Source organism: Pongo pygmaeus, chromosome 18 (genome assembly GCF_028885625.2).
Source record: "Pongo pygmaeus isolate AG05252 chromosome 18, NHGRI_mPonPyg2-v2.0_pri, whole genome shotgun sequence".
Classification (NCBI taxonomy): Eukaryota; Metazoa; Chordata; class Mammalia; order Primates; family Hominidae; genus Pongo; species Pongo pygmaeus.
The window spans coordinates 3587999-3614914 of NC_072391.2; the positions used below are offsets into that span (position 1 = coordinate 3587999).

The following is a 26916-nucleotide window of genomic DNA, read 5'->3' on the forward strand; positions in this document are numbered from 1 at the left end:
TTGGGAGGCCCAGGCAGGTGGATCACGAGGTCAGGAGTTTGAGACAAGCCTGCGCAACATGGTGAAACCCTGTCTCTACTGAAAATACAAAAATTAGCTGGGTGTGGGTGGCGCGTGCCTGTAATCCCAGCTACTCAGGAGGCTGAGGCAGGAGAATCGCTTGAACCCGGGAGGCGGAGTTTGCAGTGAGCCGAGATTGCACCGCTATACTCCAGCCTGGGTGACAGAGTTAGACTCCATCTCAAAAAAAAAAAAAAAAAGAGAGAGGGAGGGGGCCAAAGTGGGACCAGCTTGGGGCTGGGTACTATGCTGCATGGTGTGACAGAGCTGTGGATCTGGTGTGGAAGCAGCCACAGATCTTCCTGCACTGCCCTAAGCCAACAGGACCCTGATGTGCTCTGTGTCCCTGGCAGCTGTGGTGCTGAGACCTTGACTGCTCTTTTTTTTTTTCCCCCTCTTTCCAGCTTTTATTTTAGGTTCAGGGGTAAATGTGCAGGTTTGTTACATGGGTAAATTCCATGTCGAGGGGGTTTGGTTTACAGATTATTTTGTCACCCAGGTAATGAGCATAGTACCCAATAGGTAGTTTTCCAGTCCTCACCGTCCTCCCACTCTCTACCCTCTAGTAGGCCCCCGTGTCTGTTGTTCCCCTCTTTGTATCCATGTGTACTTGTAAGCTCCCGGTTACAAGTGAGAACACGTGGTATTTGGGTTTCTCTTCCAGTGTTAATTCGCTTAAAATAATGGCCTCCAGCCCCATCCATGTTGGTGCAAAAGACATGATTTAATTCTTTTTTATGGCAATGTAGTATCCCATGGTGTATATGTATGACATTTTGTTTATCTACTTCACCATTGATGGGCATCTAGATTGATTCCATGTCTTTGCTATTGTGAATAGCGCTGCAATGAACATATGTGTGCATGTGTCTTTTTGGTAGAACGATTATTCCTTTGGCTGTATGCCCAGTAATGGGATTGCTGGGTTGAATGGTAGCTCTAAGTTCTTTGAGAAATCTCCAAACTGATTTCCACAGTGGCTGAACTAATTTACATTCCCACCAGCAGTGTATAAGCATTCCCTTTTCTCTGCATCCTTACCAGCATCTGTTATTTTTTGACATTTTAGTAATAGCAATTATGAATGCTGTGAGATGGTATCTCATTGGGATTTTGATTTGCATTTCTCTTATGATTAGTGACGAGTATTTTTTCACGTGCTTCTTGGCCACATGAATGTCTGACTGCTCTTCTAATTCTGTTCTGCTCAGCTGCACCTGCCCCGCTCCACGTTCAAGTGTTTAGCTCTGGCTTTCAGGAATCTCTGTTACCATACCTCTGCTCTCTGAGCCCATACAGGGATTTCTGAAGGGGTGAGGTAGGGTGTCAGTGATAGGGTTTTTTTCCTCTGGGATTATGGGGGGGAGTTGCCAAGCTCCTATTAGAGCCAATGAAGCCCCCTTCCTCAGGGACTTTCCCAAGAGAAGAGCCAGAGCTCATACTCAGGATCATTCAGACCATAAGGCCTTATAGAGGAACCCAGTGACTCCAAGAAATGGTGAGACACAAAAGAATCTCAGGCTGGAAGGGGAAGAATCCAGGGATGAGAGCTCATCAGTGCCTGTGACATCATAGACATGACCGTACAGTTCTGTCATGACCAGACTTGGGAGAAAGAAGCAGGTGAAATGGTGGTGCAGCTGCCAGACTGAGACATCTCAGTTCCTTATGTAAGCTTTGTCATGTCCTCCAGTCCTCCCTTCAGAAAGGCCCATATTCCATGATAGCCCCTAGAAGGGTCATGTCTTGGTGTTTTGCACAGAGCTCTTTGAGTTTCTCCATTAACTTAGCTACTGTGCCCAGCAGCCACCAGAGGCCCCAAAAGAAGTAACCAGCAGGGGATCTGGCTGCCTGGGTTCCTTGGGGGTGGTCTCACCATCAGCGGTGGGTGAGACCACCACAGCCACACTGTGAAAGTTTCAGAGTTTTCACTACTTACAGATCCTCAAGATAGGCAGGATGACCAGAGAGAGGCAGACAGCAGTCCTCAGTTCTTATGTAGTTATGTCACTTATGTAGTGACAGCAGCTGCACACTTGTGGGAGAGGACTTCTGTTAAAGGCTTATTTGGGGGTAGGATGTCCTAATTTCATGGAATTACTTTCCACTGAGTCCTTCAACCACTTCTAGCAGCAAAGGTAGTTGAGCAGTTTGGCATGAGGCTGGAGTTAAAACAGGGCTCTGCAGAGGGACTTCTTGTCTATCTTGGTCAGCCCTTGCCAGGCAACAATCAACTGTGGTTTCTTCATTACTCCTCAGACACTTGGGACATTCATGGTGACCTACTGGCACCCAAGGAAGAGAACCTGATTTTAATTTGGACTGATAAGCAAGTTTTCTGAACAGGTTTATAGGGATTAGTTTAGTCTGGACAGAGTGAGCCTGAATCAAAAGATACTGTTAATACCAGAGGACTAGAAGATCCCATGTGGAGATGTCAGGTGGCTTAGCCATTGAGAAAGAATGACAGTAGAGCTGAAATGGTCCAGAGCCCAGGTATTCAACAAAGGCTAAGAGCCAAGGTGAGAGGGCAAAGGGAAGGTGTGAATGAATGGGTGAAGCCCCACTGTGTGCTTGGCCAGCCCCACAGAGCTCTCTGCTGGTGCTTAGGGGTATGAATTCTACTTGTGACATGTCAATTTATGTCACCATCTCCTGTGCCTGGGTCTAAAGTCTTGTAAAAGAAAAAAAAAAAACCAACTGGGGATTCCAACAGACACTACCTTGATGGTAGGTAAGCGGGGCTGGGTAACAAGTGAGATCTCTGATTCCTTCCTTCCTTCCTTCTCTCTCCCCTTTTCTTTTCTTTTTTCCTTCCTTCCTTCCCTGTCTCCCTTTCTTTTCTTTCCTTCCTTCCTTCCCCTCCCTCCCTCCCTCCCTTTCCTCCTTCCTTCTTTCCTTCCTTCCTTACCCTCCCTCCTTTCCTTCCTCCCTTCCTCCCTCCCTCCCTCCCTCCCTTCCTTTCTTTTCTTTCTGACAGACTCTTACTCTGTTCCCAGGCTGGAGTGCAGTGGCGTGATCTCAGCTCATTGCAACCTCCGCCTCCCAGATTCAAGCGATTCTCCTGCCTCAGCCTCCTGAGTAGCTGGAATTACAGGCGCACATCAACAGGCCCAGCTAATTTTTGTATTTTTAGTAGAGATGGGATTTCACCATGTTGACCAGGCTGGTCTCGAACTCCTGACCCCAGGTGATCTGCCCGCCTTGGCCTCCCAAAGTGGTGGGATTACAGGCTTGAGCCATCAAGCCTAGCTCTTTCTTTCTTTTTAAATGGGTCTCTTTTTGCCTTTTCTACGTTTAGACTGTAAAAACTGAGTGAAAGTGAAATGGAAGTAATGAAAGGCTTTGGAATTGATTTGACCTATGTTCAAAATCTAGCTCCTCTCCCTTGGAGCAGTGACCAGGTCTTCCATATCTCTCTTTGCCTGGCACATTATAAACATACCTGGGCAAAATAAATATCAGTTTTATCATACTGTATTTAATGAACAAATGAACTCACTGACCAACTGAAGAATATAGTGTTGGGAGAGTTGTAGATGTAGCCATCAGTAATGCCAGTTTTAGGTTGTTTGGCGCTTGTTTATCCTGCCTAGTAAAACTCAAGACATATCCAGTAATAGCTGGCATATGTGAAGCTTTTACAGTGTGGTAGGTTACGTGTAAATGGCTTCCACACATGAAAGCACTTAACCCTTTAAACCCTTCTGAGAGGTAGACATTGTCATCACTGACTGTAAGATGAAGAGGCTGGGCTCAGAAAGGTTAAGTACTTGTGTACTTACTTACCTACTTTGCATAAGTATCCAAGGACACATACCAATAGGTTATAACAAAATTAGAAGTTAAACCTGGTTTGTCTCACTCCAAAGCCCTCACTACAGCACCATCCTAACACTTTTTGGTGGAATCTGCAGAGCTGGAGGTTCATTCGTTGTCTGATACTGACCTTAGGCCCCAGTGTCTTCTATCTCTAAGAAAGGGGTTCATCTCTCTCAAACAGGCATAAGCACACAGAAGCACTTGGAAAACTGCCCCACACTGACAAATCAGAATCTCTGGTGGTGGCATCTAGGAATCCTCATTTAAAAAGAGAAATTACAGATGAGGGGAAAATGTCCAGCTCTTTCACTTAGTTACTGTGCAAGTCACCTAACCTAGGAGAGCAGGTATGAATTGGGGCTACCAGGAAACCAAGACTTTACTTACAAATCTCCATAAATCTTAAATCTATGAAAAACTCCAGACTTGCCCCTGGAACGGCCAACTGTAAGGGTAGTGGCTGAGCTGCTGCAGGAGTACAGCTTCCTCCAGATGCCACACAGGTCAACACCAAGTTCACAGCTTTCAGGCTGACTACCATGGGGAATGGTGGGGCCGCTTGCTAGAGTCCCATATTCTCTGTAAGTGAAGAACATTCAGTCCTTCTCTTGGTCTCTACCCAGAAACCAAGTTACGGTTGAGTCTGTTTCCAGGACTGTGAGGAGCCAAGGATTCTGCCTGTGATGAAGTGAGCTATGAAACGGGTACATTTTTGTGCCAGGATCCCAGAAGTTATGAGCTGTTCCCAGATTGAACTCACAAGAGAAGCAGCAGAGAGGTAGCAAGAGGAAAGGAGAATGAGGCACCCAGCTCTTGTTTGGCTCTGACCGTCTAACAGCCACTGTCAGCTGAGGAGCCATGGTGGAACTGTGGACCAGTGACGGCCTGTAGGCTCTGCCCAACTTCTCTGGGTTGTAGCAAGACGATTGATCCAGTCTACAGGGACTGGTTAGGAATCTTTGGAAAAAAGGAATAGTGTCAATTGAAAAAAAAATTATATCAACTAGTTAAAATGTTTCAGTGAGGGAAGGAGGTATGGAAACAGTGTAGAGAGCCCACTGTGTAACTTACCAGGGAATGACCTGGTTTTTTAATGGGCCTCTGCAGGGCTGCACCAATCCTGGAGGGTAATATTAGACATAAGAGGAAATCTCTAGACTTGGGGTGTTGCCTTTTGTACAGCCTACTTCAAATACATTCTCAAGTGGTTAGTGTGGTATTGGGCTTGTTAAGCAATGGAAAGTCAAATGGTGAGGGCCTGTGGTCAGTTGACTGAAAGAAACAGCCCTGAGCTGTCATTCTGAGTGTACCCTTCCAGTGTAAGGTATGCACTAGGGTGCTGAAGAAACAAAGACCTTCCTCACCATCCTTGATAAACAGCAGTTTAGTGAAAATACCTAATCTGTTACTGATAATGCAAGGTGCCCAAAACAATAGCTGTGCAGCCTGAGGAGCTGGGTTATTTGCACATCCAGAGCTGTGTCACAGCAAGTTGAAGTGTCTCCAGATGAACGTCACAAGTAGAGCAGCAGCCATGTGCCAAAGCCCTGTCCCCTCCATGAAGAAATGGACCAGAGGACATTGAGGAGCCAACCTGGCTGGACTCCTAGCCCTGAAGACCCAGCCCAAAAGCTAAGTGGTAGTAAACATTCTCTCCTAGAAGAGTTACATAAAAGACTTAGTAAGAAGAGAGCCCTCTGCACCCTGGGAAACCTGGATTATAATTCTGTCTTTACTATGGATTGAGCCACAAGACTGTTGTATGCCCATCCTTCCTCCCTCTAAAATGTATTTCCATTTCTAGAAGAGGGATGATAATCTACTCTCCCTCTCAAAGATACCACTGAGAGGCCCTGCTTTCCATCTGGGGTTGTATCTCTCCCTTCTTTCTGTGAATTACTTTTCCCTCTCTGACCTCCACTTATCTGAGTTTCACCCATTGACCCAGATAATGATAGGAAAGCCCTAGAATAGACATAGATGAGAACTCTCTCCTTCACCTCTATAACTAATCTATCACCACTACATTTTGCTGACTATGTGCCCAAAATGTACAAAACCCATCAACTTTTTCTGTATCCACTGCCATCACTAGATGAGACAACTGAGTTTCTAGACCTCAGAGCTAAGAAAGTCTTACCTGGTCTCTTTGCTAGCACTTTTTTTTTTTTTTTTTTTTTTGAGATGGAGTCTCACTCTGTTGCCCAGGCTGGAGTATAGTGGCCCGATCTCGGCTCACCGCAAGCTCCACCTCCCGGGTTCACACCATTCTTCTGCCTCAGCCTCCCAAGTAGCTGGGACTTCAGGTGCCTGCCACCACGTCCAGCTAATTTTTTGTATTTTTAGTAGAGATGGTTTTCACCGTGTTAGCCAGGGTGGTCTCGATCTCCTGACCTCATGATCCGCCCGCCTCAGCCTCCCCAAGTGCTGGGATTACAGGTGTGAGCCACCGCACCCGGCCCCCTGCTACCACTTTTAGCTCTTCTGACCTATTCTCCACACAGCAGCCAGAATAAGAGAATTGTGTCATTCCCTGCCTAATTATTCGGTGGCTTCCCATTATACTTATCATAAAATCCAAACTCTTAGCATCACATGTGATAATGAAGTCCAGTCAGGAAAACAGAAACCATTCTTGATGTTTCAAGGAGGGGACTTAATGTAAAGAATTTGTAAAGTGGGTGTGGTAGGATTGAAAAAAAAGTGTAAAGGGAAAACTACAGTGACAGAGATAGTAACTGTAGGAAACAGCTACCACACATGGGGTCTGGATAGAGAAAGGGTTGGGTTTACCAGACCTTGGAAGCTTGCTTGGAAGAGAGGCCCCACAGAGCTGGGACTTGGATTTGGCGAGGGTGCTGGGGTTTGGGAGCTGGGCAGTGTTGCCTGACTGGTGTTGATACCTCTGAAGAGTCCAATGAGGCGGCTTCTGGAAGAAGCTTTGTTCACTGCTTTTTTTTCCCCCCTTAACATGGGGAATCTTGCATGCTGGAGTGCAGTGGCGTGATCTTGGCTTACTGTAACCTCTGCCTCCTGGGCTCAAGCCATCCTCCCACCTCAGCCTTTCGAATAGCTGCAAGCACGTACCACCACTCCAGGCTAATTTTTTATATTTTTTTGTAGAGATGGGGCTTTGCCATGTTGCACAGGCTGGTCTCAAACTCCTGAGCTCAAGCGATCCACCCGCCTCAGCCTCCCAAAGTGCTGGGATGACAGGTGTGAGCCACCACCCCTGGCCCTGTTCACTGCTTTATATTTGGCTCCAGTACCTCATATATTATAGGCAATCACGTTTCCAGAATAAATGAATGGATTCTCCCAACCCTTACCTGTCTACTTCAGGTCATCTAGAGTGGCTGACAGGCATGGATTGGAGACTCTAAACCTACTTGTTTTCATTTTTCTGCCCAGCAGACTAGAGGACAAAGCAGCCTGGAGGGCAGAGGCAACCTAAACATGCAAGGAGTTCAACAGTTGTACCCCCATTTACCTGGCCACGGTAGGCCCAGGAATGGGAGGAGCCTACTAGTGAGGCCACAGAAGTGTCTCAATTTCCTTATCTCTTCCGTTGACTTGCACTGCCTCTCCTCATTTATCCAACCACCTTCTCTGAGCTGATAATCCAAAGGCCATCAGTAACTAGTCCACTCCCGTCTCCCCTTCTCCACCATGAATCACCAATGAAGTCATGGTGTCCCAAATAGGTCACATTCCAGCCCACCTCTTTGTCAAGGCCCTTTGAAGATGTTTTTTTCTGAGTTGAGCAGAGGCTGTGAAATATGTGACTTTCGGAGCTGTCCTGCAGAGCTTCTCCTTAGGGGCATGGTCGAGGACAGCGAATGCAGAAGGAAGCAGTGGCCCAGGCAGAGCTCAATAAAGAAACAAAAGTATATTCTCCTCTTCTGCCTTTGCTTCTCCTTCGTCCCCTTAAATTCTCATTTTCTTCTGGCTTTGAGGTAGAAAGCACATTCTCCTTTGCTCATATTTAACTTTTCTCACTTAGAAAAAAAGTGAAGCTCACTGCCAGCACTCATTTAATTTCATATAAACATGCTGAGGGTGAAGAAATGTGACTGATTTTCAATGTGAAAATAAAATATAAAAACTGTTCTTGGAGTTATTTCTAAACAGAAATAACACTAGAATTGCCTGAATCATCAGAATTGTCTTTCAGAAAAATCAGATTCATCGAATAGATCTTTGGCTTACAACTGTTAGAGAATGATGTTAACATCATATGTAAGAATGCTGTGTTTTCTAGGATTTGACATTTTCAGCGATTGAGAATTACTGTATTTTGTAAAAGGAAATACCACTACTAAATGCTGTAAATAGAATGATGTGTTTTGTTTCCAAAGTTGATATACTAGAGTAATGTGAAAATAATAAAAGTGAGATGGCCAGGAGCAGTGGCTCACACCTGTAATCCCAACACTTTGGGAGGCTGAGGCAGGAGGATCACTTGAGGCCAGGTCAAGACCAGCCTGGTCAACATGGTGAAACCCTGTTAGTTGGGCATGGTGGTGCAGGCCTGTAGTCACAGCTACTTGGGAGGCTGAGACACGAGAATTGCTTTTTTTTTTTTTTTTAATTTTATTTTTTATTTTTATTATTATTATTATTATACTTTAGGTTTTATGGTACATGTGCGCAATGTGCAGGTAAGTTACATATGTATACATGTGCCATGCTGGTGTGCTGCACCCACCAACTCGTCATCTAGCATTAGGTATATCTCCCAATGCTATCCCTCCCCCCTCCCCCCTCCCCCCACCCCGCAACAGTCCCCGAAGTGTGATGTTCCCCTTCTTGTGTCCATGTGTTCTCATTGTTCAATTCCCACCTATGAGTGAGAATATGCGGTGTTTGGTTTTTTGTTCTTGCGATAGTTTACTGAGAATGATGATTTCCAATTTCATCCATGTCCCTACAAAGGACATGAACTCATCATTTTTTATGGCTGCATAGTATTCCATGGTGTATATGTGCCACATTTTCTTTATCCAGTCTATCATTGTTGGACATTTGGGTTGGTTCCAAGTCTTTGCTATTGTGAATAATGCCGCAATAAACATACATGTGCATGTGTCTTTATAGCAGCATGATTTATAGTCCTTTGGGTATATACCCAGTAATGGGATGGCTGGATCGAATGGAATTTCTAGTTCTAGATCCCTGAGGAATCGCCACACTGACTTCCACAATGGTTGAACTAGTTTACAGTCCCACCAACAGTGTAAAAGTGTTCCTGTTTCTCCACATCCTCTCCAGCACCTGTTGTTTCCTGACTTTTTAATGATTGCCATTCTAACTGGTGTGAGATGGTATCTCATTGTGGTTTTGATTTGCATTTCTCTGATGGCCAGTGATGGTGAGCATTTTTTCATGTGTTTTTTGGCTGCATAAATGTCTTCTTTTGAGAAGTGTCTGTTCATGTCCTTCGCCCACGAGAATTGCTTTAACTTGGAATGCAGAGGTTGCAGTGACCTGAGATCGCACCACTGCACTCCAGTCTGGGCGACAGAGAGAGACCCTGTCTCAAAAAATAATAAAAGCAAGCTATTTTGTGGCAAAGTTATCTCAGGGTAAACACTGCAGCTGCAAGTGCTGCTGGCAAGTATTCTTGGGGCAAATGCTTAACTTTTCAAAAAGCTCAAGAGACCATGATGCTTGTTTTTCACCATACCTTAGAAAACGTCCTACTACCTTGTGTGCACCAGCCAACAACCGTAGACAAACGTACCTATCTTCTACCACTTTTTATCCGTGGCAATTTCATAAAAGTGTAACTATCTGTGACTCATCATAGATGAATTTTAAGTTTGGTTCCTAGTGTTTCTCATATCCATCCTTCCTTTCACCTACCATTCTCATCTACTAAACTCTTCAGGAGTCAGAATCTCTTGATAAACCTTGTTTTTCCCTTGTTTCTGTGATCTTCCCTCTCATGATGGCACAAACCCTTCCCAACCCAATGAATTTCCTCTTCCCCATTTCCTACCCCTATTCCTTCTTTGCATGTCCTACTGCCCTGAAGCAGACTCTATACTTATATACATCATTTTCAGGACCCTGCAGGCTTCTGCATGAGTATAGTTTCTGATGGAGAAAATTAACAACCAAAGGCCAAGAAGTGGAGGGAGAAACAACTTTATTTTCATCAGAAATTAGTAATATTTATAAATTTGTTTATAGTAGTTTGTAAATTATTATCAGAAATAGTAATGTCTATAAATCACTTACTTTAAGAGACAATCGGGAACTATGATGAGGGCAATAATAAAAGGAGAAATAATAAAAGGAGAAATGTTACAAAAAATTAACCTGGATGTTATGCTTGCTCTAAGGTTAAGTCACTAAGGTTAAGATTCAGTATTATCCAATGGCTTAACCCTCCTTCCTTCTTTCTGTTCGTTTTTTGGTGGTGGCTGGGTTACAAAGAGTAGTGTCTTCTGCCCTGAAGGTAGCAGTATTATGGTGGGTGCCTAGAGGTCAATTATTGGTTTAGAAGAGATTCAGGCCCTTAACTTTTACATGTGCTTCCCAGGAAAGGAGACACTTTCTTTCTCAGCCCTGTGTGAGGACTATGTTAGCCCAGAAAGTGTTCTCGGACCACTGGGTGCCCATTCTCAGTGCTAGGAACAGGAAGACCCTGGTTTCCTGGTAGAATTTATGGATCCTACAGCTTTCTCTCCATCAAACTTTAAGTCACAGTAAGATAGGACTCTGGAGTCACAGGCACAGCCAGGAGAGGTCAGCGTCCTTATGCTGACTCCTGGTCCTAGACATGGGTCTTAAGATCCAGTAGTCAGTAGGTCTGTTGCAAAGTCAGGGACTGGCTAGATCTCTCCACAGCAGAAGAAAGCTCATACATGCTGACCTGAGGAACTTAATCTGACAGTTTTCCTACACACTCATAACACATCTCTTCCTTCCTGTGATGAGAGTACTGCTTTCATGTGTACCGTCTGATGACGGGTGAGGGCAGAGTTCTTAGTGAAGCCTCTCTCACAGTGAGAACAGCTGTAAGGCTTTTCACCAGTGTGGGTTTTTCGGTGGGCACTGAAGTGGGAGCTATTGTTGAAGCTTTTCCCACACTCTACACACTTGTATGGGCTCTCCCCAGTGTGGATGCGCCGGTGAGCACTGAACTGGGAACTGTTGTTGAATCTCTTTCCACAGACAATGCACTGGTAAGGCTTCTCCCCCGTATGGGTCCTCTGGTGGACAATGAGGCTGGAGCTCTGGTTGAAGCTTTTCCCACATTGCCCACACTGATAGGGCCTCTCCCCTGTGTGAGTTCGTAGGTGGGCAGTGAGATTGGAGCGCTCACTAAAGCCTTTCCCGCACTCACTGCACTTGTGAGGCTTCTCGCCTGTGTGGATTCTCTGATGCCGAACAAGATAAGAACTTCGGCTAAAGGTTTTCCCACATTCGGGACATTGAGATACTTTTTCCAGTTCGAGCGCTGGCTTGTGGGGAGAGTGCACACTCTGAGAGCAGTTTTTCCCACAGAGGATATGTGTATAGGCTTTGTCCCTAGCACAAAAACTCTGGTGACTCATCTTCTCCTGGGATGGGGTTTTCTCCTCACTCTCCCCTGGAGAATTTCTACATTGCCTTCTTGATGTTGGCTCACTCTCCAAGCCTTTTTGTAGCTCAGAGTGCCAATAAACTCCTCTGGACTTTCTCTGTAAAGCCTTGTTTATTTCTACTTCCTCTGAATCATCCCATTTTAGATTTTCTTTTTTAATCTCATTCTTGATCTCAAAACCTGAAAAAAAAAAAAACCCACAGAAATACAATGGACTATAGAGAAGGAAAACAATGGAATGCAAAGTTATAACTATACTACATAGAAGAAATATCTAATTGAAATTCTTCATGTGATTAAGTCTCCTGCTAATTAATAGCTTTTTATTTTCTAATTGTAATATTTTTGAGCTCCAAATTATTACAGGAAAATTATGCCCTAAACTCCAACTTTTCTCCTATCTTTTTTCGGATGTTATGACACAATGACAAACTGAGGCAAGACATTAAGCTCTATGTCATCTGCCAGTCTGTTTATAGGTGTACCCTCAATTCTTGAATGTTCTAACTTCTAGCAGCAGAATAACAAAAGGCAACCCTGGACTTGGCCAGCTCAAACAGGAAGAAAGCAAGGTGCTAAGTACCCAGCCAGCATAGGCTCAGGCTGTGAAAGGCAAGGCCATGCTAGAGGAAGAGGGAGAGGATGGTCCTGGTCTGGAGGCCTAACCAGCAGTCTGACAATGCATAGTGAAACTCCATGGGAAAAGATAACATGAACTTAGTTGAAAGAGGTGGGCAAATGCAAAATCAGGGCTGTAAAATGTGAGGGGCATAATCTTTAACTCCATGAAAACTAAAACTTGGATAGGGTCACACATCAAGATGATGATGATGCCAGGATCTGTGACAGCTCCTACTCAACTGCTAGGCTAATGGTCTCTAAAGTGGACTTTGACATCCTTTGACCATCAGAGCCAAGGGAGTCTTACCAAGTCTGTTTGGGAACAGCACTGGCAGGTCAAGTTTCCTGACTTTCTGGACAGGATTCCTGAAGTCCTTTTCATCCCTCTCTGCACCATCCACAGTGCCATCTTCTACCTCCGTGGGTTCCCCATTCTGGTGATTCAGCTCTCCAGCCTCAATATCACTTCCTTCTTGGCCAGGAACAGCATCGCTTGCCATAGGAGGTGCAGAGTCCCAGCAGCTTGAAAGAGCATTCATTTCCTCATAAAAGATACAAGGCTCAGGCACACGGCCTCTCCTCACTTTGCAGTAACTCAACTGTAGGCTTTTGAACTTGGTGCGACACTGTTCTGGGGTCCGCAGAAAACCCTGCTGCCAGAGTCCTTCCGCCATGGCCCTGTAGATCTGGCTGTTCTGCTGACAGGTCTGGAGTTTTCCATAAAATTGAGAACTGCTAAGAATAGCCAGGAGCGTCTTGGTCTCTTCATAGCCCCAGGGCACACCTGTTGCTGGGGGACAAAGAATAGGTCAATCAGATCTGTCAGTTAGATCATGGAGGACTGTACATACTGCAGTGCGTGGTTTTGGCAGCTTAAAAAGTTACATCCTAGGCTGGGCACGGTGGCTGACACCTGTAATCCCAGCACTTTGGGAGGTCAAGGCGGGCAGATCACGAGGTCAAGAGATCGAGACCATCCTGGCCAACATGGTGAAACCCCATCTCTACTAAAAATACAAAAAAAAATAGCTGGGTGTGGTGCCGTGCGCCGGTAGTCTCAGCTACTCAGGAGGCTGAGGAAGAAGAATCACTTGAACCCAGGAGGCAGAGGTTGCAGTGAGCTGAGATTGTGCCACTGCACTCCAGCCTGATGACAGAGAGAGAATTCCATGCTCATGGGTAGGAAGAATCAATATCGTGAAAATGGCCATACTGCCCAAGGTAATTTATAGATTCAATGCCATCCCCATCAAGCTACCAATGACTTTCTTCAAGAATTGGAAAAAACTACTTTAAAGTTTATATGGAACCAAAAAAGAGCCCGCATTGCCAAGTCAATCCTAAGCCAAAAGAACAAAGCTGGAGGCATCACGCTACCTGACTTCAAACTATACTACAAGGCTACAGTAACCAAAACAGCATGGTACTGGTACAAAAACAGAGATATGGACCAATGGAACAGAACAGAGCCCTCAGAAATAATGCTGCATATCTACAACCATCTGATCTTTGACAAACCTGACAAAAACAAGAAATGGGGAAAGGATTCCCTATTTAATAAATGGTGCTGGGAAAACTGGCTAGCCATATGTAGAAAGCTGAAACTGGATCCCTTCCTTACACTTTACACAAACATTAATTCAAGAAGGATTAAAGACTTAAACATTAGACCTAAAACCATAAAAACCCTAGAAGAAAACCTAGGGAATACCATTCAGGACATAGGCATGGGCAAGGACTTCATGTCTAAAACACCAAAAGCAATGGCAACAAAAGCCAAAATTGACAAATGGGATCTAATTAAACTAAAGAGCTTCTGCACAGCAAAAGAAACTATCATCAGAGTGAACAGGCAACCTACAGAATGGGAGAAAATTTTTGCAATCTACTCATCTGACAAAGGGCTAATATCCAGAATCTACAATGAACTCCAACAAATTTACAAGAAAAAAACAACCCCATCAAAAAGTGGGCAAAGGATATGAACAGACACTTCTCAAAAGAAGACATTTATGCAGCCAAAAGACACATGAAAAATGCTCATCATCACTGGCCATCAGAGAAATGCAAATCAAAACCAAAATGCAAATCAAAAGAAAATATGGCACATATACACCATGGAATACTATGCAACCATAAAAAATGATGAGTTCATGTCCTTTGTAGGCACATGGATGAAGCTGGAAACCATCATTCTCAGCAGACTATTGCAAGGACAAAAAACCAAACACCGCATGTTCTCACTCATAGATTGTAATTGAACAGTGAGAACACATGGACACAGGAAGGGGAACATCACACACCGGGGCCTGTTGTGGGGTGGGGAGAGAGGGGAGGGATAGCATTTGGAGATATACCTAATGTTAAATGATGAGTTACTGGGTGCAGCACACCAACATGGCATATGTATACATATGTAACTAACCTGCATGTTGTGCACATGTACCCTAACACTTAAAGTATAAAAAAAAAAAAAAGTTACATCCTGGTTTCTCAAACTGTGCCACAACTGGCTATTGTTATTTCTAGGAAGAAATCTCACTGTGGCTTTTTGTCTAAAACATGAAAACTTTTAGAATAATACAAAAGACATTCCCTCCACTGAGAAGGACTTGTAGGGTTATTTACTAAAGCTGCCTTTTTAATTTCTCTTTAATTATCCCCAATCCTACTCATTTCTCCTGGAGAGGTGGCTGGCAATAAGGGTAGTGGCTTGCCTGCCTTGACAGTTGTGGGACTTCCTGAGGGTGGCCACATAAGAGGACACAGTGAACAGGTGATACTCAAGGAAAGCAAAGATTCAGGAGACAGAGGAGCTGGTTGTAAGGATATATCTGCCTGTTCCCTCCCTGATACAGGAATACTTCCTCATCTGGCCCATCTCTATCTGTTTATATCTCCTGTCATCCTTGTAGATACAGGAAACTAAATGACAGCAGTTAACACACCAAGGTAAGAATAAGTAGTAAACATCTGACAAGAGCAGTTCAGGATGACTGGCTACTAAAGAACCCTCACCACACACACCTGCTGCCCATCTGGGCCAGTTCATGAGGACCGATTTGACTAGAGCTGTCCCAGCAAGTGCATTCCAACATCTGGTCATGATGCTCTGAAGGGCACCAGCCTCTTCTTGTCACCCCCTCTTCTCCACACTGAGCCACCATCACCTCATGCCCGGATCACTGCCATAGCCTATCTGGTCTTCTTGCTTCCACTCTGGACCTTCTACGGTCTACTTTCAACCCAACAGCCAGAGAGAGTCCCCTCCTTTGTTATTCAATTTAACTAAGACTGCCTACAATGCCACTTTCTGAGAAATATAAATATTACATGAACCCTGCCTTCAAGGAGGTCACAGTCCTATAGAAGTCTCTCTAGCAAAAAGAGACACAAATAAATGTTTACGTAGAGTTAAGTGCGAAATAAAGTGAAATACTCAGAGTGGTCCTTTTAAAACTATTACTCCTCTGCCCAGAACCGCACAAGGCTCCCCCATTTCACTCAGAAGAAAAAAGTCCTTCATGTAGGGCCTCACAATCCTATATTAGTACGTCTCAAATTATCTATGAAGGACAGGAGTCTTGTGCTTATTTCTTTTGTAAAATACAATAAAAATGCAACCAAATAGTGCAGCAGTGTCAAATTGTTATAAAAGTTTCTAATTGCTCCCTCTCAGTCTCAGCTAGCAGCACTCATTTGATCTGGCTTTCTGAGCTCATTTTCTCATTACTCATGGGTGTACTCTGTGCCAGTGAACTGGCATGCCCACCTCGCTCCAGCCCAAGTCATTGCGTCTGTCTTACACTCTTCCTCCATGTAGGATATGGCTGCATGGCTCATCCCTCCTCCTTCGGCAAGTCTTTTCAAATGTCATTTTCTCATTGAGGGCGACCCTGAGGACCCAAACTGAAAACTGCAAACCAACCTCTGCCCTGGCACTCCCATCACTCTGCTCTGCTGCTGCTTCTCTCCCATCGCGCTTATCGCCCTCTAACATCTTCTGCCGCTTACTGATTATGCTGTGGTCTGTGTCTTCCCACAGGGCAGGAATCTTTATCTGTTTTTTCACTGTTGTATCCCTGATGACCTAGAACTAGCTCTGAGATACTGTAGGCACTAAATTCATATTTGTGGAAAGAATGACTTGTCCTCTCACATTCTGTCTCAACTCTTACCTCTAATTTTAAAGGATCCTGAATGGTTGACAAGAAACCAAAAGTGTGTGGGGAATACAAACCCTCATTCAATAAGCCTAATGTAGCAGTTAAATTACAGGTACCATTACATGAAATATTCAGAAGAGCTCAGTCCATAGAGACAGAATGAAGACTGGTGTCTGCCAGGGGCTTGCAGGGGGAGGACAGGGAGAAACTGCTGGATGGTTGTGGGATCTTACTTTGGAGTGATGGAAAGGTTCTGGAACTGGATGTGGTGGTAATTATACAACACTCTGAAAGTGCTAGAGGCCAAAGAATTGTTCACTTTACAGTGGTTAATTTTATGTCATGTGAATTTCACCTAATAAGTTAAAAATCACAAGTACAAAAATATTTATATCTCACTTTATTGTATTATCCATATATACTTAGTAATACAAATCTCAATACAGAGCTCAAAAAGACACTATACTCTCCTGCAACTGGACAAAGATAAGGTGCAGAAGCCTGAAGAAGCAGCAAGAAATGGCACATGCTGAAGCCAGGAAACTGGGAGTTCCTGGCAAAGGAGGGGAGGGATGGCAGGGGCAGAGCAGGGAAAAACCACACACCACTGGGGAGGGCAATATTGTAGAGTGAGGCAGGGGCAGTGTCACAGGGCCTGTGTTCACAGCCTTGTGTAGTCCCTGTCACCCTGGGCTTAGCCGGGAGAACCCTGCATGTGAAGCAGCAGAGGAGACAGCTAGGCGCAGTGAGCTGCACAGTGTCTGTCTCTGAATCTGGATGGTCAGGGAGGCTGCTCTGAGGAGGAGGCATTTGGCCCAGATGGGACAGAACTGATTTGAGAAAGGCAAGAGAGCGGTCTGCTTGGCAGAACCTTCCCCAAGTGTCCTGAGACGCTGGGAAAGGGCCTGGTTCCTCCGGGAAGGCCTGGGCATAGTAGACTGTCCTGGTTGGGTGGTTTTATTTGTTAATCTCTTCTGCCACTGGAGAAGCTCGGGAGCGACTACTGCTACCTGTGTGCATGAGCACATGTTCAGCATGAGCACATCTGTGCTCCTGGTGGCCACCTGTCTGGCTCCGGCTCTGGACTGCTTGTTCTGACGCTGTCTCGCTATCACATTTTGCTTCTCCACCCCCTCACCCTTCACCTCCCATATTCTTGACTGCCGGTCACACATGCTGCCCCTTTCTTTTGATCTCTGCCTGTGTCTCTTGTGCCTGCTCTGGTTCCCCATTTACTTCCTCCTTGTCCTCCACCCAACAGTCTCCCCACTCCCTCTGTCTCCCTCCCTCTCAAGTCCTTTCAGCCTCTCTGAACAACTGAACACATCCACCTGGACCTGGAGGGAAGATGGATCCTTACCCCGCGAGACGTGTCTGTCCTTCCTCTGTGTGGCACCCCTGTAGAGGGCCCTTTGTGCAGGGCCTGGGCACATCCATTCTTGCTGACAGAGGGATACAGCTCTGTTGTCACACGTGGCTGGTCCCTGTAACAACACTGGAGCTGCTGCTACCGATAAAATAGCACCACTCTAGCCTGAGGTGGGGGCAGAGACAGGATCACAGTTGTCAGATCAGGGGCAAGGCAAAGGCAGGGGAGGTCAGCTCCCAGTGGGACAGGTTCTGAGCCATGTGATGATGTCAGAGTGGACAGAATCAAAATAACCCGAGAAGCCCCATAGACCACACAGAATCTTTCTCATGTCTCTGGAAATGAAGAGGGTTTTGGGGTGAGAGTGGGTACTCAGGAGACAGAAGGCATCAACCACAGCTCACCTGGGACCCAGCTGTCCAGACCACAGCACCTGTCTCCTGGTCGTGGAGACCTGTGTTTTGAGGCAGGTTCCTGGGAGCCTGAGGAGCAAGCCAGGCTGGGGGAAAAAACAGCTGCTATTAGAGGGTGGCTTCCATACAACAGCACAGAGCAGAAGCTCTCAAAGTGGGCTCCTGGGCCGGCTGCATCAGCAGCCCTTGGCAACCCATCAGAAATACAAATTCTGGGGCCCCACCTCAGATCTTCTGAATCAGAAATTCTGTAGGTGGGGCCTAGGACTCTGTTTTATCACTCTCCCACCTCCGGATGAGTCTGAGGCAAACTCAAGTTTGAGAACCACTGCCACAGCTCACGGCCTCTGTGAGCTGAGAAGTTCCTTTCATGAGATTCCTCTTGGCATAAGAGCTTTAATTTTTTTTTTTTTTTTTTCATTTTAAAGAAAAATCTACATGTCAGGGAAAAAAAGAGAATCATAGTGGGAAAACAAAAATCTCTCCATAGCCCTGCCACCCAAAGATAACCACAGCACTCTTTAAAATACCACAGTAACAGAAACCCTTTATATTTTTCAGACCAAGATAATACATTTTTTCTCAAGTCTCCAACTTCAAGAATTGTACAAATATGACTGTGACATCGCTTAAAAATATAGGAAAATTTAAAAAATTGTACAAATAAAATCAATCATGTCTATGAATTATTAATGGAACTTCAGTGGCAACTCAGAGGTATGTGACCCTTGGGGAGGTGACAACACTCCAGATCTGTGAGTGGCCCATGGGCCTGGGAAGCAGAGGGAGCCTAGCCTGGAAGGCAGCAAGTCCTGCTTCTCTTTACTCACAGCCCCCTGCTGTCCCAAAGCCTTGGAAATCACACACAGAGAACACAGGTGTTCCCAAGGATTAAAACGAAATAAATGCTAAGTGGCAAAGTTTACAAAGATGTTGACAAGAATATTTACTTTGCTTAAAAAAAAAACTAAAATCAGCTGGGCGCGGTGGCTCACGCCTGTAATCCCAGCACTTAGGGAGGCCGAAGCAGGCAGATCACCTAAGGTCAGGAGTTCGAGACCAGCCTGCCCAACATGGCGAAACCCTGTCTCTACTAAAAATACAAAAAATTAGCCAGGTGTGGTGGCAGGCGCCTATAATCCCAGCTACTCGGGAGGCTGAGGCAAGAGAATCACTTGAACCCAGGAGGCAGAGGTTGCAGTGAGCCGAGATCATGCCGCTACACTCCAGCCTGGGCGACAAGAGTGAAACTCCATCTCAAAAAAAAAAAAAACTAACTAAAATCTCTTAGACAATTTTCCAGTTTATCAACACAGGTTTGCCAACTTAAACATCATCAAGACACAGTGTTTTTCAGGCTGGGTGTGGTAGTACCTGCTTGTATTCCCAGCACTTTGGGAGGCTGAGGCAGGAGGACTGCTTGAACCCAGCAGTTTGAGGCAGCAGTGAACTATGATGGCACCACTGCACTCCAGCCTGGGCAACAGAGCAAGACCCTGTCTCTTAAAAAAACTTACCTAGCAACCTGTAATGGCAGCTTTCAATTAAACAGAAAAGTCAGCAAGTATCTAGCCAAATTACTTCATGGAAAAAGACTTATAAAAATATAGACCCTTGGAATATCCATGCAATGGAATATTATTCAGCCATCAAAAGGAACAAAGTACTGATACATGCTCAAAACATGAAAAGTGAAAGAAGGCAGACACAAAAGGTCACATAATACATGTGATTCAACTTATATGAAATGTCCAGAACAGGTAAATCCATGGAGACAGAATGGGGAGCAACTGTTTAATGGGTACAGGGTTTCCTTTTCAGGATGATAAAAATGTTTTGAAACTAGACAGAGATGATCGCTGCATAACACTGTGAATGTTCTAAGCATAACTGAATTGTTCACTTTGAAATGGTTAATTTTATGTTATGTGACCTTCACCTCAATTAAAACAATTTTTTTTTTTTTTGGTAGAGACAGGATCTTGTTATGTTGCCCAGGTTGGTCTCGAACTCCTAGGCTCAAGCTATCCTCCTGCTTCAGCCTTCCAAAGTGCTGAGGTTACAGGCATGAGCCATCGCACCCAGCCAAGATAATTTTTTTAGTTAAAAAAGTTTTCTAAGGCCGGGCGTGGTGGCTCATGCCTGTAATCCCAGCACTTTGGGAGGCCGAGGCAGGCGGATCACGAGGTCAGGAGATCGAGACCATCCTGGCTAACACGGTGAAACGCTGTCTCTACTAAAAATACAAAAAATTAGCCGGGCGTGGTGGCGGGTGCTTTAGTCCCAGCTACTCGGGAGGCTGAGGCAGGAGAATGACATGAACGTGGGAGGCAGAGCTTGCAGTGAGCCAAGATCGCACCACTGCACTCCAGCCTGGGCAACAGAGCAAGACTCCATCTCAAAAAACAAAGAAACAAAAAAAGTTTTCTAAAAAAATTAAGTAAAAACAAAAAATAGAGCTCTGGAAGAAAGGCAAAAATAATAAAAATGTATTCTGGAAAAGATTAAGTTGGATGGGGAAGGGGATTTAATGTCTTCAAGTATATGAAAAACTGCTGTGCAGAAGGTGAAGGCAACCATGTTCACCTTTAATGACGCCTGATTCTTTAGTAACAGAATTGTAATAAAAAAGAATTATGCTAACACATAAAGAATCTCTGTTCCTACTTTAAGTGCTATTACCCTCAACTGAAATTTGTAATCTTGCTTTTGGATATGGAGATATATATACGTGTATATATATATATATATATATATATTTTTTTTTTTTTTTTTTTTTGAGACAGCCCAGGCTGGAATACAGTGGCGTGATCTTGGCTCACTGCAACCTCCACCTCCTGGGTTCAAGCAATTCTCCTGCCTCAGCCTCCCGAGTAGCTGGCATTACCATGCCCAGCTTATTTTTTGTATTTTTAGTAGAAACAGGGTTTCACGATGTTAGCAAGGCTGGTCTCGAACTCCTGACCTCAGGTGATCCGCCTGCCTGGTCTTCCAAGGTGCTGGGATTACAGGCGTGAGCCACCACACCCTGCCGGTTTTTGGATGTATTTCAAAGGCATTTAGTCTGGAACCCTTGGGTGGGCTCAGTTCAGACCTTTGTTTCCAGTACATGATTGTTCCTTACCTGCCTCAGGTGAGGACAGAGGCTCTGCTTACCTTCTGACTGTTCCCCTGGTCTTTGGTGTGAGCTCTGTGATCCCTTAAAAGTCGGTTCCTCTGGCTGAACCTCCTGTTTCCATTGGGATCTCAGTGATTCTCTGGTTGCTCCCAAAGGGGCCATCTCCTCCATGAGTACTTTCAAGTCCTTCTCAGAATCTAGAACCTGAGAACAGACCCCATTATCCATCACTACAAATTCCTGCCTAAGCTGGACTTTACAACTCCTAAGAGTGGCATTAAAAAATAATGTGTAACATAAGGAAGCAGAAGAGAAAAATCTAGGAGCCACTGTATTGCTGCTGTAATAAAATAAAAATTAATAGAATTAGGTCTTTGAGGGTGCAGTAGCTTACGCCTGTAATCCCAGCACTTTGGGAGGCCGAGGCAGGCAGATCACGTGAGGTCAGGAGTTCAAGACCAGCCTGGCAACATGGTGAAACCCCGTCTCTACTAAAAATACAAACATTAGCTGGGCATAGTGGTGTGAATCTGTAACCCCAGCTACTTGGGAGGCTGAGGCAGGAGAATCACTTGAACCCAGGAGGCGGAGGTTACAGTGATCCAAGATCACGCCACTGCACTCCAGCATGGACAACACAGCAAGACTCTGTCTCAAAAACAAAAAAACTCTTTGAAATGGTTAAGATTATTTATATGACAGCACCTAGCATAGAGCCTGACACACCAGAACTGTTAAAAACTGAAATATATTTGTTAGAAGAGAGAATGTCAGCTTTCACTGTAGCAAACCCCCATGACTTCAGCACTAGGCCATTTCCTCTGCCCCCCAAATCCAGTATCAGTCTGTCTTCAAAAGAGACCTCGCATTGGTCCTCTCCCTTCGCCTCATGGCTCCATCAGGGTCCAGGACACTCTCTGCTGTCTGCATCCTCTACTGCTGGACCCTCCAATCCATTCTCTCTACATGGAATCCAGTGTGATCCTTTTAAAATCTACAGTCCTGTCCCTCCGTAGTAACAACACTCTTCAGTGGCTTCCCACTGCACACAGAATAAAATCCAAACTCCTCTTCGCAGCCTAAAAGGCCCAGCATCATTCTGCCCCGCCTCCTCCCTTTCTCTCACAGCGCTCTTCCCCAGTCTCTGAGCTTCAGCCACAAGCCCTCACTTCTTCCTCTCAAACCTGCCCAGTCTTTTCCCACCTTAGGCTCTTGGTATGTGCTGTGCCCTCTGTCTGGAGTACTCTCCTCCCAGCTCTTGGGACAACTGGTTCCTTCTCCTCCTTCAGTATCACCTCAGAGAGGCCCTGCCTCACAACCTATCTCCCAACACTCCAGTTATCACATCACTCTGCTCATTTCCTTCCAAGCACTCATCTGAAACGATCTTTATGGTTTACTTTTGATTTATGATTGTCTGTTTCCCCCATGGACCGTGGGCTCCAGCAGGCCAGGGGCCGTGCCTGTCCCGTTCACTGTAAAATCCCCAATATCACAGTCACTGAAAATCAGCTTTTGTCTTTCAGAGCCATCTTCATTCTTTAAGTCCCATGCTTATAACAAACACCCTTAAAGGGAATGAAGAGAGGTACTGAGAAACAAGTGGGGTCCTGAGAAATTATATCAACCTCTATTACTACTACCCACCTCCACTTCTTGCTCTCTCCTTCACTTTCATGATAGGTGATATGGTTTGGCTGTGTCCCCACCCAAATCTCATCTTCAATTGTAGTTCCCATAATCCCCACGTGTCCTGGGAGGGACCCGGTGGGACGTAATTGAATCATGGGGTCAGTTTCCTCCATGCTACTCTAGTGATAGTAAGTTCTCACGGCTTCCCCCTTCACTCAGCTCTCATTATTCTCTTTCCTGCTGCCATGTGAAGAAGGACATGTTTGCTTCCCCTTCTGCCATGATTGTAAGTTTCCTGAGGCCTCCACAGCCATGCAGAACTGTGAGTCAGTTAAACCTCTTCTCTTTATAAATTATCCAGTCTCGGGTATGTCCTTATAGCAGTGTGAGAACGGACTAATAAATTAGGTTTCAAATAGGTGTTTAACCTATACACTCCTGCACTGTTTTCTTTTATATTAAGAGTGTGGGCCGGGCACAATGGTTCACACCTGTATTCCCAACACTTTGGGAGGCTGAGGTATGTGGACTGCCTGAGCTCAGAAAGTCAAGACCAGCCTGAGCAACATGGCAAATCCTCATCTGTAATAAAAAACAAAAATTACTTGGGCATGGTGGCGTACACCTGTAGTCCCAGCTACTTGGGGGGCTGAGGCAAGAGGATCACTTGAACCCAGGAGGTTGAGACTGCAGTGAGCCGCATTCATGCCACTGCACTCCAGCCTAAGTGACAGACAGACCAAGACCCTGTCAAAAAATTAATAAATAAAATAAACATAAGTGTGATTCCGACATGGTTAAGGATAAGAAGAGGAGAGACCATCAAACAGAGTGATGGAAGGAGAACTGGGCTAGGATGACTCTTGGCATACTGGGATTCCCACTCTATTTATAATAGTTCAGTTCTCCAAGCTCTACCTTCATACAAGTGCTACTGCACCTCTCCATTCAATCTTACTTATGAATAAAAGTCCCAGTCCCACAGATTTTAGACTAATTTCCTCAACTTCTTCCCTGATGCATCACCATCAAGCTGCTCTTCCCCTCTCTAAATTAAGTCAAAAGTACTAACTCTTCAATCCTACCAAATTTCATCTACATCCTCCTTCACCCGTTCCTCTTCCCACAGCCCGTGCACATCCCTACTTCCTCACTGGGAAACACAAGTAGATCTGCTGCCTAGGTCCTTCCCATTCCAGCCATGCCGACTCTGGCACCCAGCGAACTGCTTCCTGCTCTGATCACAGACCCACTCAGGCTGACCAACGTTCCTCTGACCTGTGCCCTCCATTACTCTAGGCCTCTCCCAGACTTACCCAATTTCAGTTGCCTTCCTCCTACCAACTCTTCCACAACCGAAGGTGGCGTGTTATTTTTCCTCTTCCTGTGCCTTTCCCACCTCCCTGCTCCAAGAAAATATAAGCTGGTTACACTGATCAGATCTCAGACCTAGTCCTGACCGTAAGAGGATATTTTATGAATCCATCAGTGTCCCAAACTGAACACTTAATCCCAGCAGCAAGAACCAGGGCAAGGCCTGGCTCTAATATAATTTTGCTGAGTGTACAACACATGTCACTCTGCCCTCAAAGAAGCTCCTAGCATGAAACTAGATTTTCATTCACTAGCATCTCTAGTTTTCCTCCATCCTGAGTGAAGGAGAGTTGTCCTTTCCCTGGCCTTGTTTTCAAGAATTTTTCTGAGTGTTTTTACCACTTTAATTAGGGACTTCAAACATTACTAAATATATGAATGTCTAGCAGCTGTATCCACAGATGAGAAATTCTTCCCGTATTATAAGGGCATAGGACCAATCCAAGATAGCCAAGACCTTCTGTGGGCAGCAGAGGGCTACTGTGTGTTTCTCAATCAAGCACCTCTCCAGTAACTGGATTCCCCAACAATTTCATAACCAAAACCACAAAGTTCCGACTTCCTTTTCTCACCTGTTGTCCAGGAGCTCTCTGTACATCCTCAACCAGAGCCACAGCTTCCTCGCCATTTTCTGGATGCTGCTCCCTCACCCAGGTCTGGATCTCCTCTGGCAAGATAGTCAGAAACTGCTCCAAAACCAGCAGCTCCAGGATTTCCTCTTTCGAGTGGGTCTTCGGCCTCAGCCACTGACAACAGAGTTCCCAGAGTTTGCTAAAAGCTTCATGGGGGCCAGTTACCTCCTGGTAGCAAAACTGCCTGAAGCGCTGACGGGAGGCCTCGGAGTCAGGGCTGTTACCCTGGAGGGCTGATTTCTGGCCCTGCGTGGGATCCTTGTTTGAGGATGGGTGTGCCTCGGTACTCTTCACTGCAGCCATCATTTGCTTCAACGAACTGGCTTACTCTGGTTGCCACTTCTTCCCTGGAGATCAGAGTCCATCTTTCCCACATCACTGGGAAGCCATGTTCTCCTGCAAGGAATGTCTTTCTGTAATCCGTGGAACATGAGAGTGTCAGACATGTGCAGAGACTCACAGCTGAAAAAAAGGGCTCAACTTTGAAGGATGTCTGAAGAGGATGGAAAAAGACAATATAAACCTATCAAACATTCCTTCACTCTGGTTCTTGTGATTTACTTTCTATCCCTTTCCTTTACTCCCTCCACAAATCTACACCAAGGATCCAAACATTAGAAATAGATCTAGACCACCCTGGCTAACTGCCTTTGCAAAAACCATTAACAGTGAGATTATGACACTAAAAGAGATAGGATCTAACCAACTCCATCTTGCTTTTAACCTCCAAACTGCCCTTGGTCATTCCTGGGCGTGGGCCAAGCTAGCTTTGGGAGAAATTTATAGTTTGAATGATAATAACCCTTCCCAAAACTAAACTGCCTTTGTAAAACTAATTAAAGACCACTAGGTCAGGAGGATGAGAGGAGCCTGAATTCTGCTAAGATGTAGGCATAATGAAATGATTATCCAGAGGTCACAAGATTTGCAACTTCCCCAATTAAATAATATCACCATTGTAGAACCTAAGATTGGCCTTTTGAGATGCCTTTTCAGGCCTGTGCTTTCTGACAACCAGATGGCCCCACCCAGACCAAGAACTCCTCTGTGGCTCCCACCCAAAATCGCACTCAGCGCACAAAAACCATTTTCCACAGCTCTATGAATGCATCCCCAACCAGTCAGCATTCCCTGTTCCGTACCCAACTGCGTGCCAAAGCACTAGCCTCTGAATTTCCGGGGAGGCTGACTTGAGTAATAAAACTTCAGTCTCCCATTTAGTCGGTTCTATGCATATTAAACTCTTTCTCTATTGCAGTTCCCCTGTCTTGACAAACTGGCTTTATCTAGGCAGTGGGCAAGATGAACCCACTGGGCAGTTACCGTACCAAAAAATATAGTTTTCTCCCAGCCAAGATTCTGTGTCTGCTGATGAGTTACTCAAACTGTTCCTGACGATGTAGTTCACCTGTTCCTTCCCTTCTTCCCTCACACACCTAGGTCTTTTTCCTGTCCTTCCCTATCCTCAAGAAGCCTGAATTCATGTTCCCAATTGCTACCCTCTCCTCGGGGGAGAACTAGTGTGTGTGTGCTTCTTGATTAACTTCTTCATCACTATTACTCCACACACACACAACGTGGATAAGTGACTGTTCGGGTTTGCTGTATGTTTTTATTTTCCAGCATTCCTTTCTCACTTCTAGTAGCAGCATCTCCTTCCTTTGTGAAAAAGTCCCTCTCGACCGGGTGCGGTGGCTCACGCTTGTAATCCCAGCACTTTGAGAGGCCAAGGCAGGCGGATCACGAGGTCAGGAGATCTAGACCATCCTGGCTAACAAGATGAAACTCCGTCTCTAGTAAAAATACAAAAAAATTAGCTGGGCATGGTGGCATACACCTGTAGTCCCAGCTACTCGGGAGGCTGAGGCAGGAGAATCGCTTGAACCCAGGAGGCGGAGGTTGCAGTGAGCTGTGATCACGCCATTGCACTCCAGCTTGGGCAACAAGAACGAGACTCTGTCTCAAAAAAAGAAAAAGTCCCTCTCATTGGTTCTGGTGGGGATATTAATTACAATACCCACTTCCCCAGAAGTGGGCATATGACACACAAGCTAGGCCTATCAAAATTCTTTTCTCAGATTTTACATGAGAGGTAGGGAAAGCTCTTAATTTTCT

At 45.3% G+C, this 26916-nt stretch overlaps 1 protein-coding gene and 1 long non-coding RNA gene across 5 annotated transcripts; one reads left to right on the top strand and one right to left on the bottom strand.

Moving 5' to 3' along the window:
• Positions 1-93: 93 nt before the first annotated feature.
• On the top strand, positions 94-25332 carry LOC134738592 (uncharacterized). Of its 3 annotated transcripts, XR_010124453.1 has the most exons (4): positions 94-1730; positions 2320-2582; positions 18607-18762; positions 24753-25332. It is a non-coding gene; the product is annotated as an uncharacterized LOC134738592 (long non-coding RNA). The 3 variants fall into 3 exon arrangements; XR_010124451.1 differs by having other exon boundaries at positions 94-2790; XR_010124452.1 differs by lacking the exon at positions 2320-2582.
• Positions 10017-25107, bottom strand: ZSCAN32 (zinc finger and SCAN domain containing 32). 2 transcript variants are annotated; one of them, XM_054455704.2, is made up of 6 exons: positions 24742-25107; positions 21202-21367; positions 18037-18131; positions 17624-17747; positions 12405-12887; positions 10017-11656 (listed from the first exon to the last, which is right to left on the bottom strand). In XM_054455704.2, exons 1-6 carry the CDS (start codon positions 25105-25107, stop codon positions 10797-10799), a joined length of 2094 nt encoding a protein of 697 aa, XP_054311679.1. In that variant the 3' UTR covers positions 10017-10796. The 2 variants fall into 2 exon arrangements, with proteins under 2 accessions (XP_054311679.1, XP_054311681.1); XM_054455706.2 differs by lacking the exon at positions 24742-25107 and having other exon boundaries at positions 17624-17797; positions 21202-21217.
• Positions 25333-26916: the final 1584 nt, after the last annotated feature.

What these genes read in the sequence shown, in the direction of transcription:
- ZSCAN32 (XM_054455704.2), bottom strand. Translation starts at nt 25,107, where the DNA reads ATGATGGCTGCAGTGAAGAGTACCGAGGCACACCCATCCTCAAACAAG. An exon ending in ACCAGGGGAACAGTCAGAAG is followed by an intron (nt 18,132 to 21,201) that starts GTAAGCAGAGCC and finishes TTTTTCCCCCAG; the next exon opens with CCTGGCTTGCTCCTCAGGCT. An exon ending in TCTGGACAGCTGGGTCCCAG is followed by an intron (nt 17,748 to 18,036) that starts GTGAGCTGTGGT and finishes GTGTTGTTACAG; the next exon opens with GGACCAGCCACGTGTGACAA.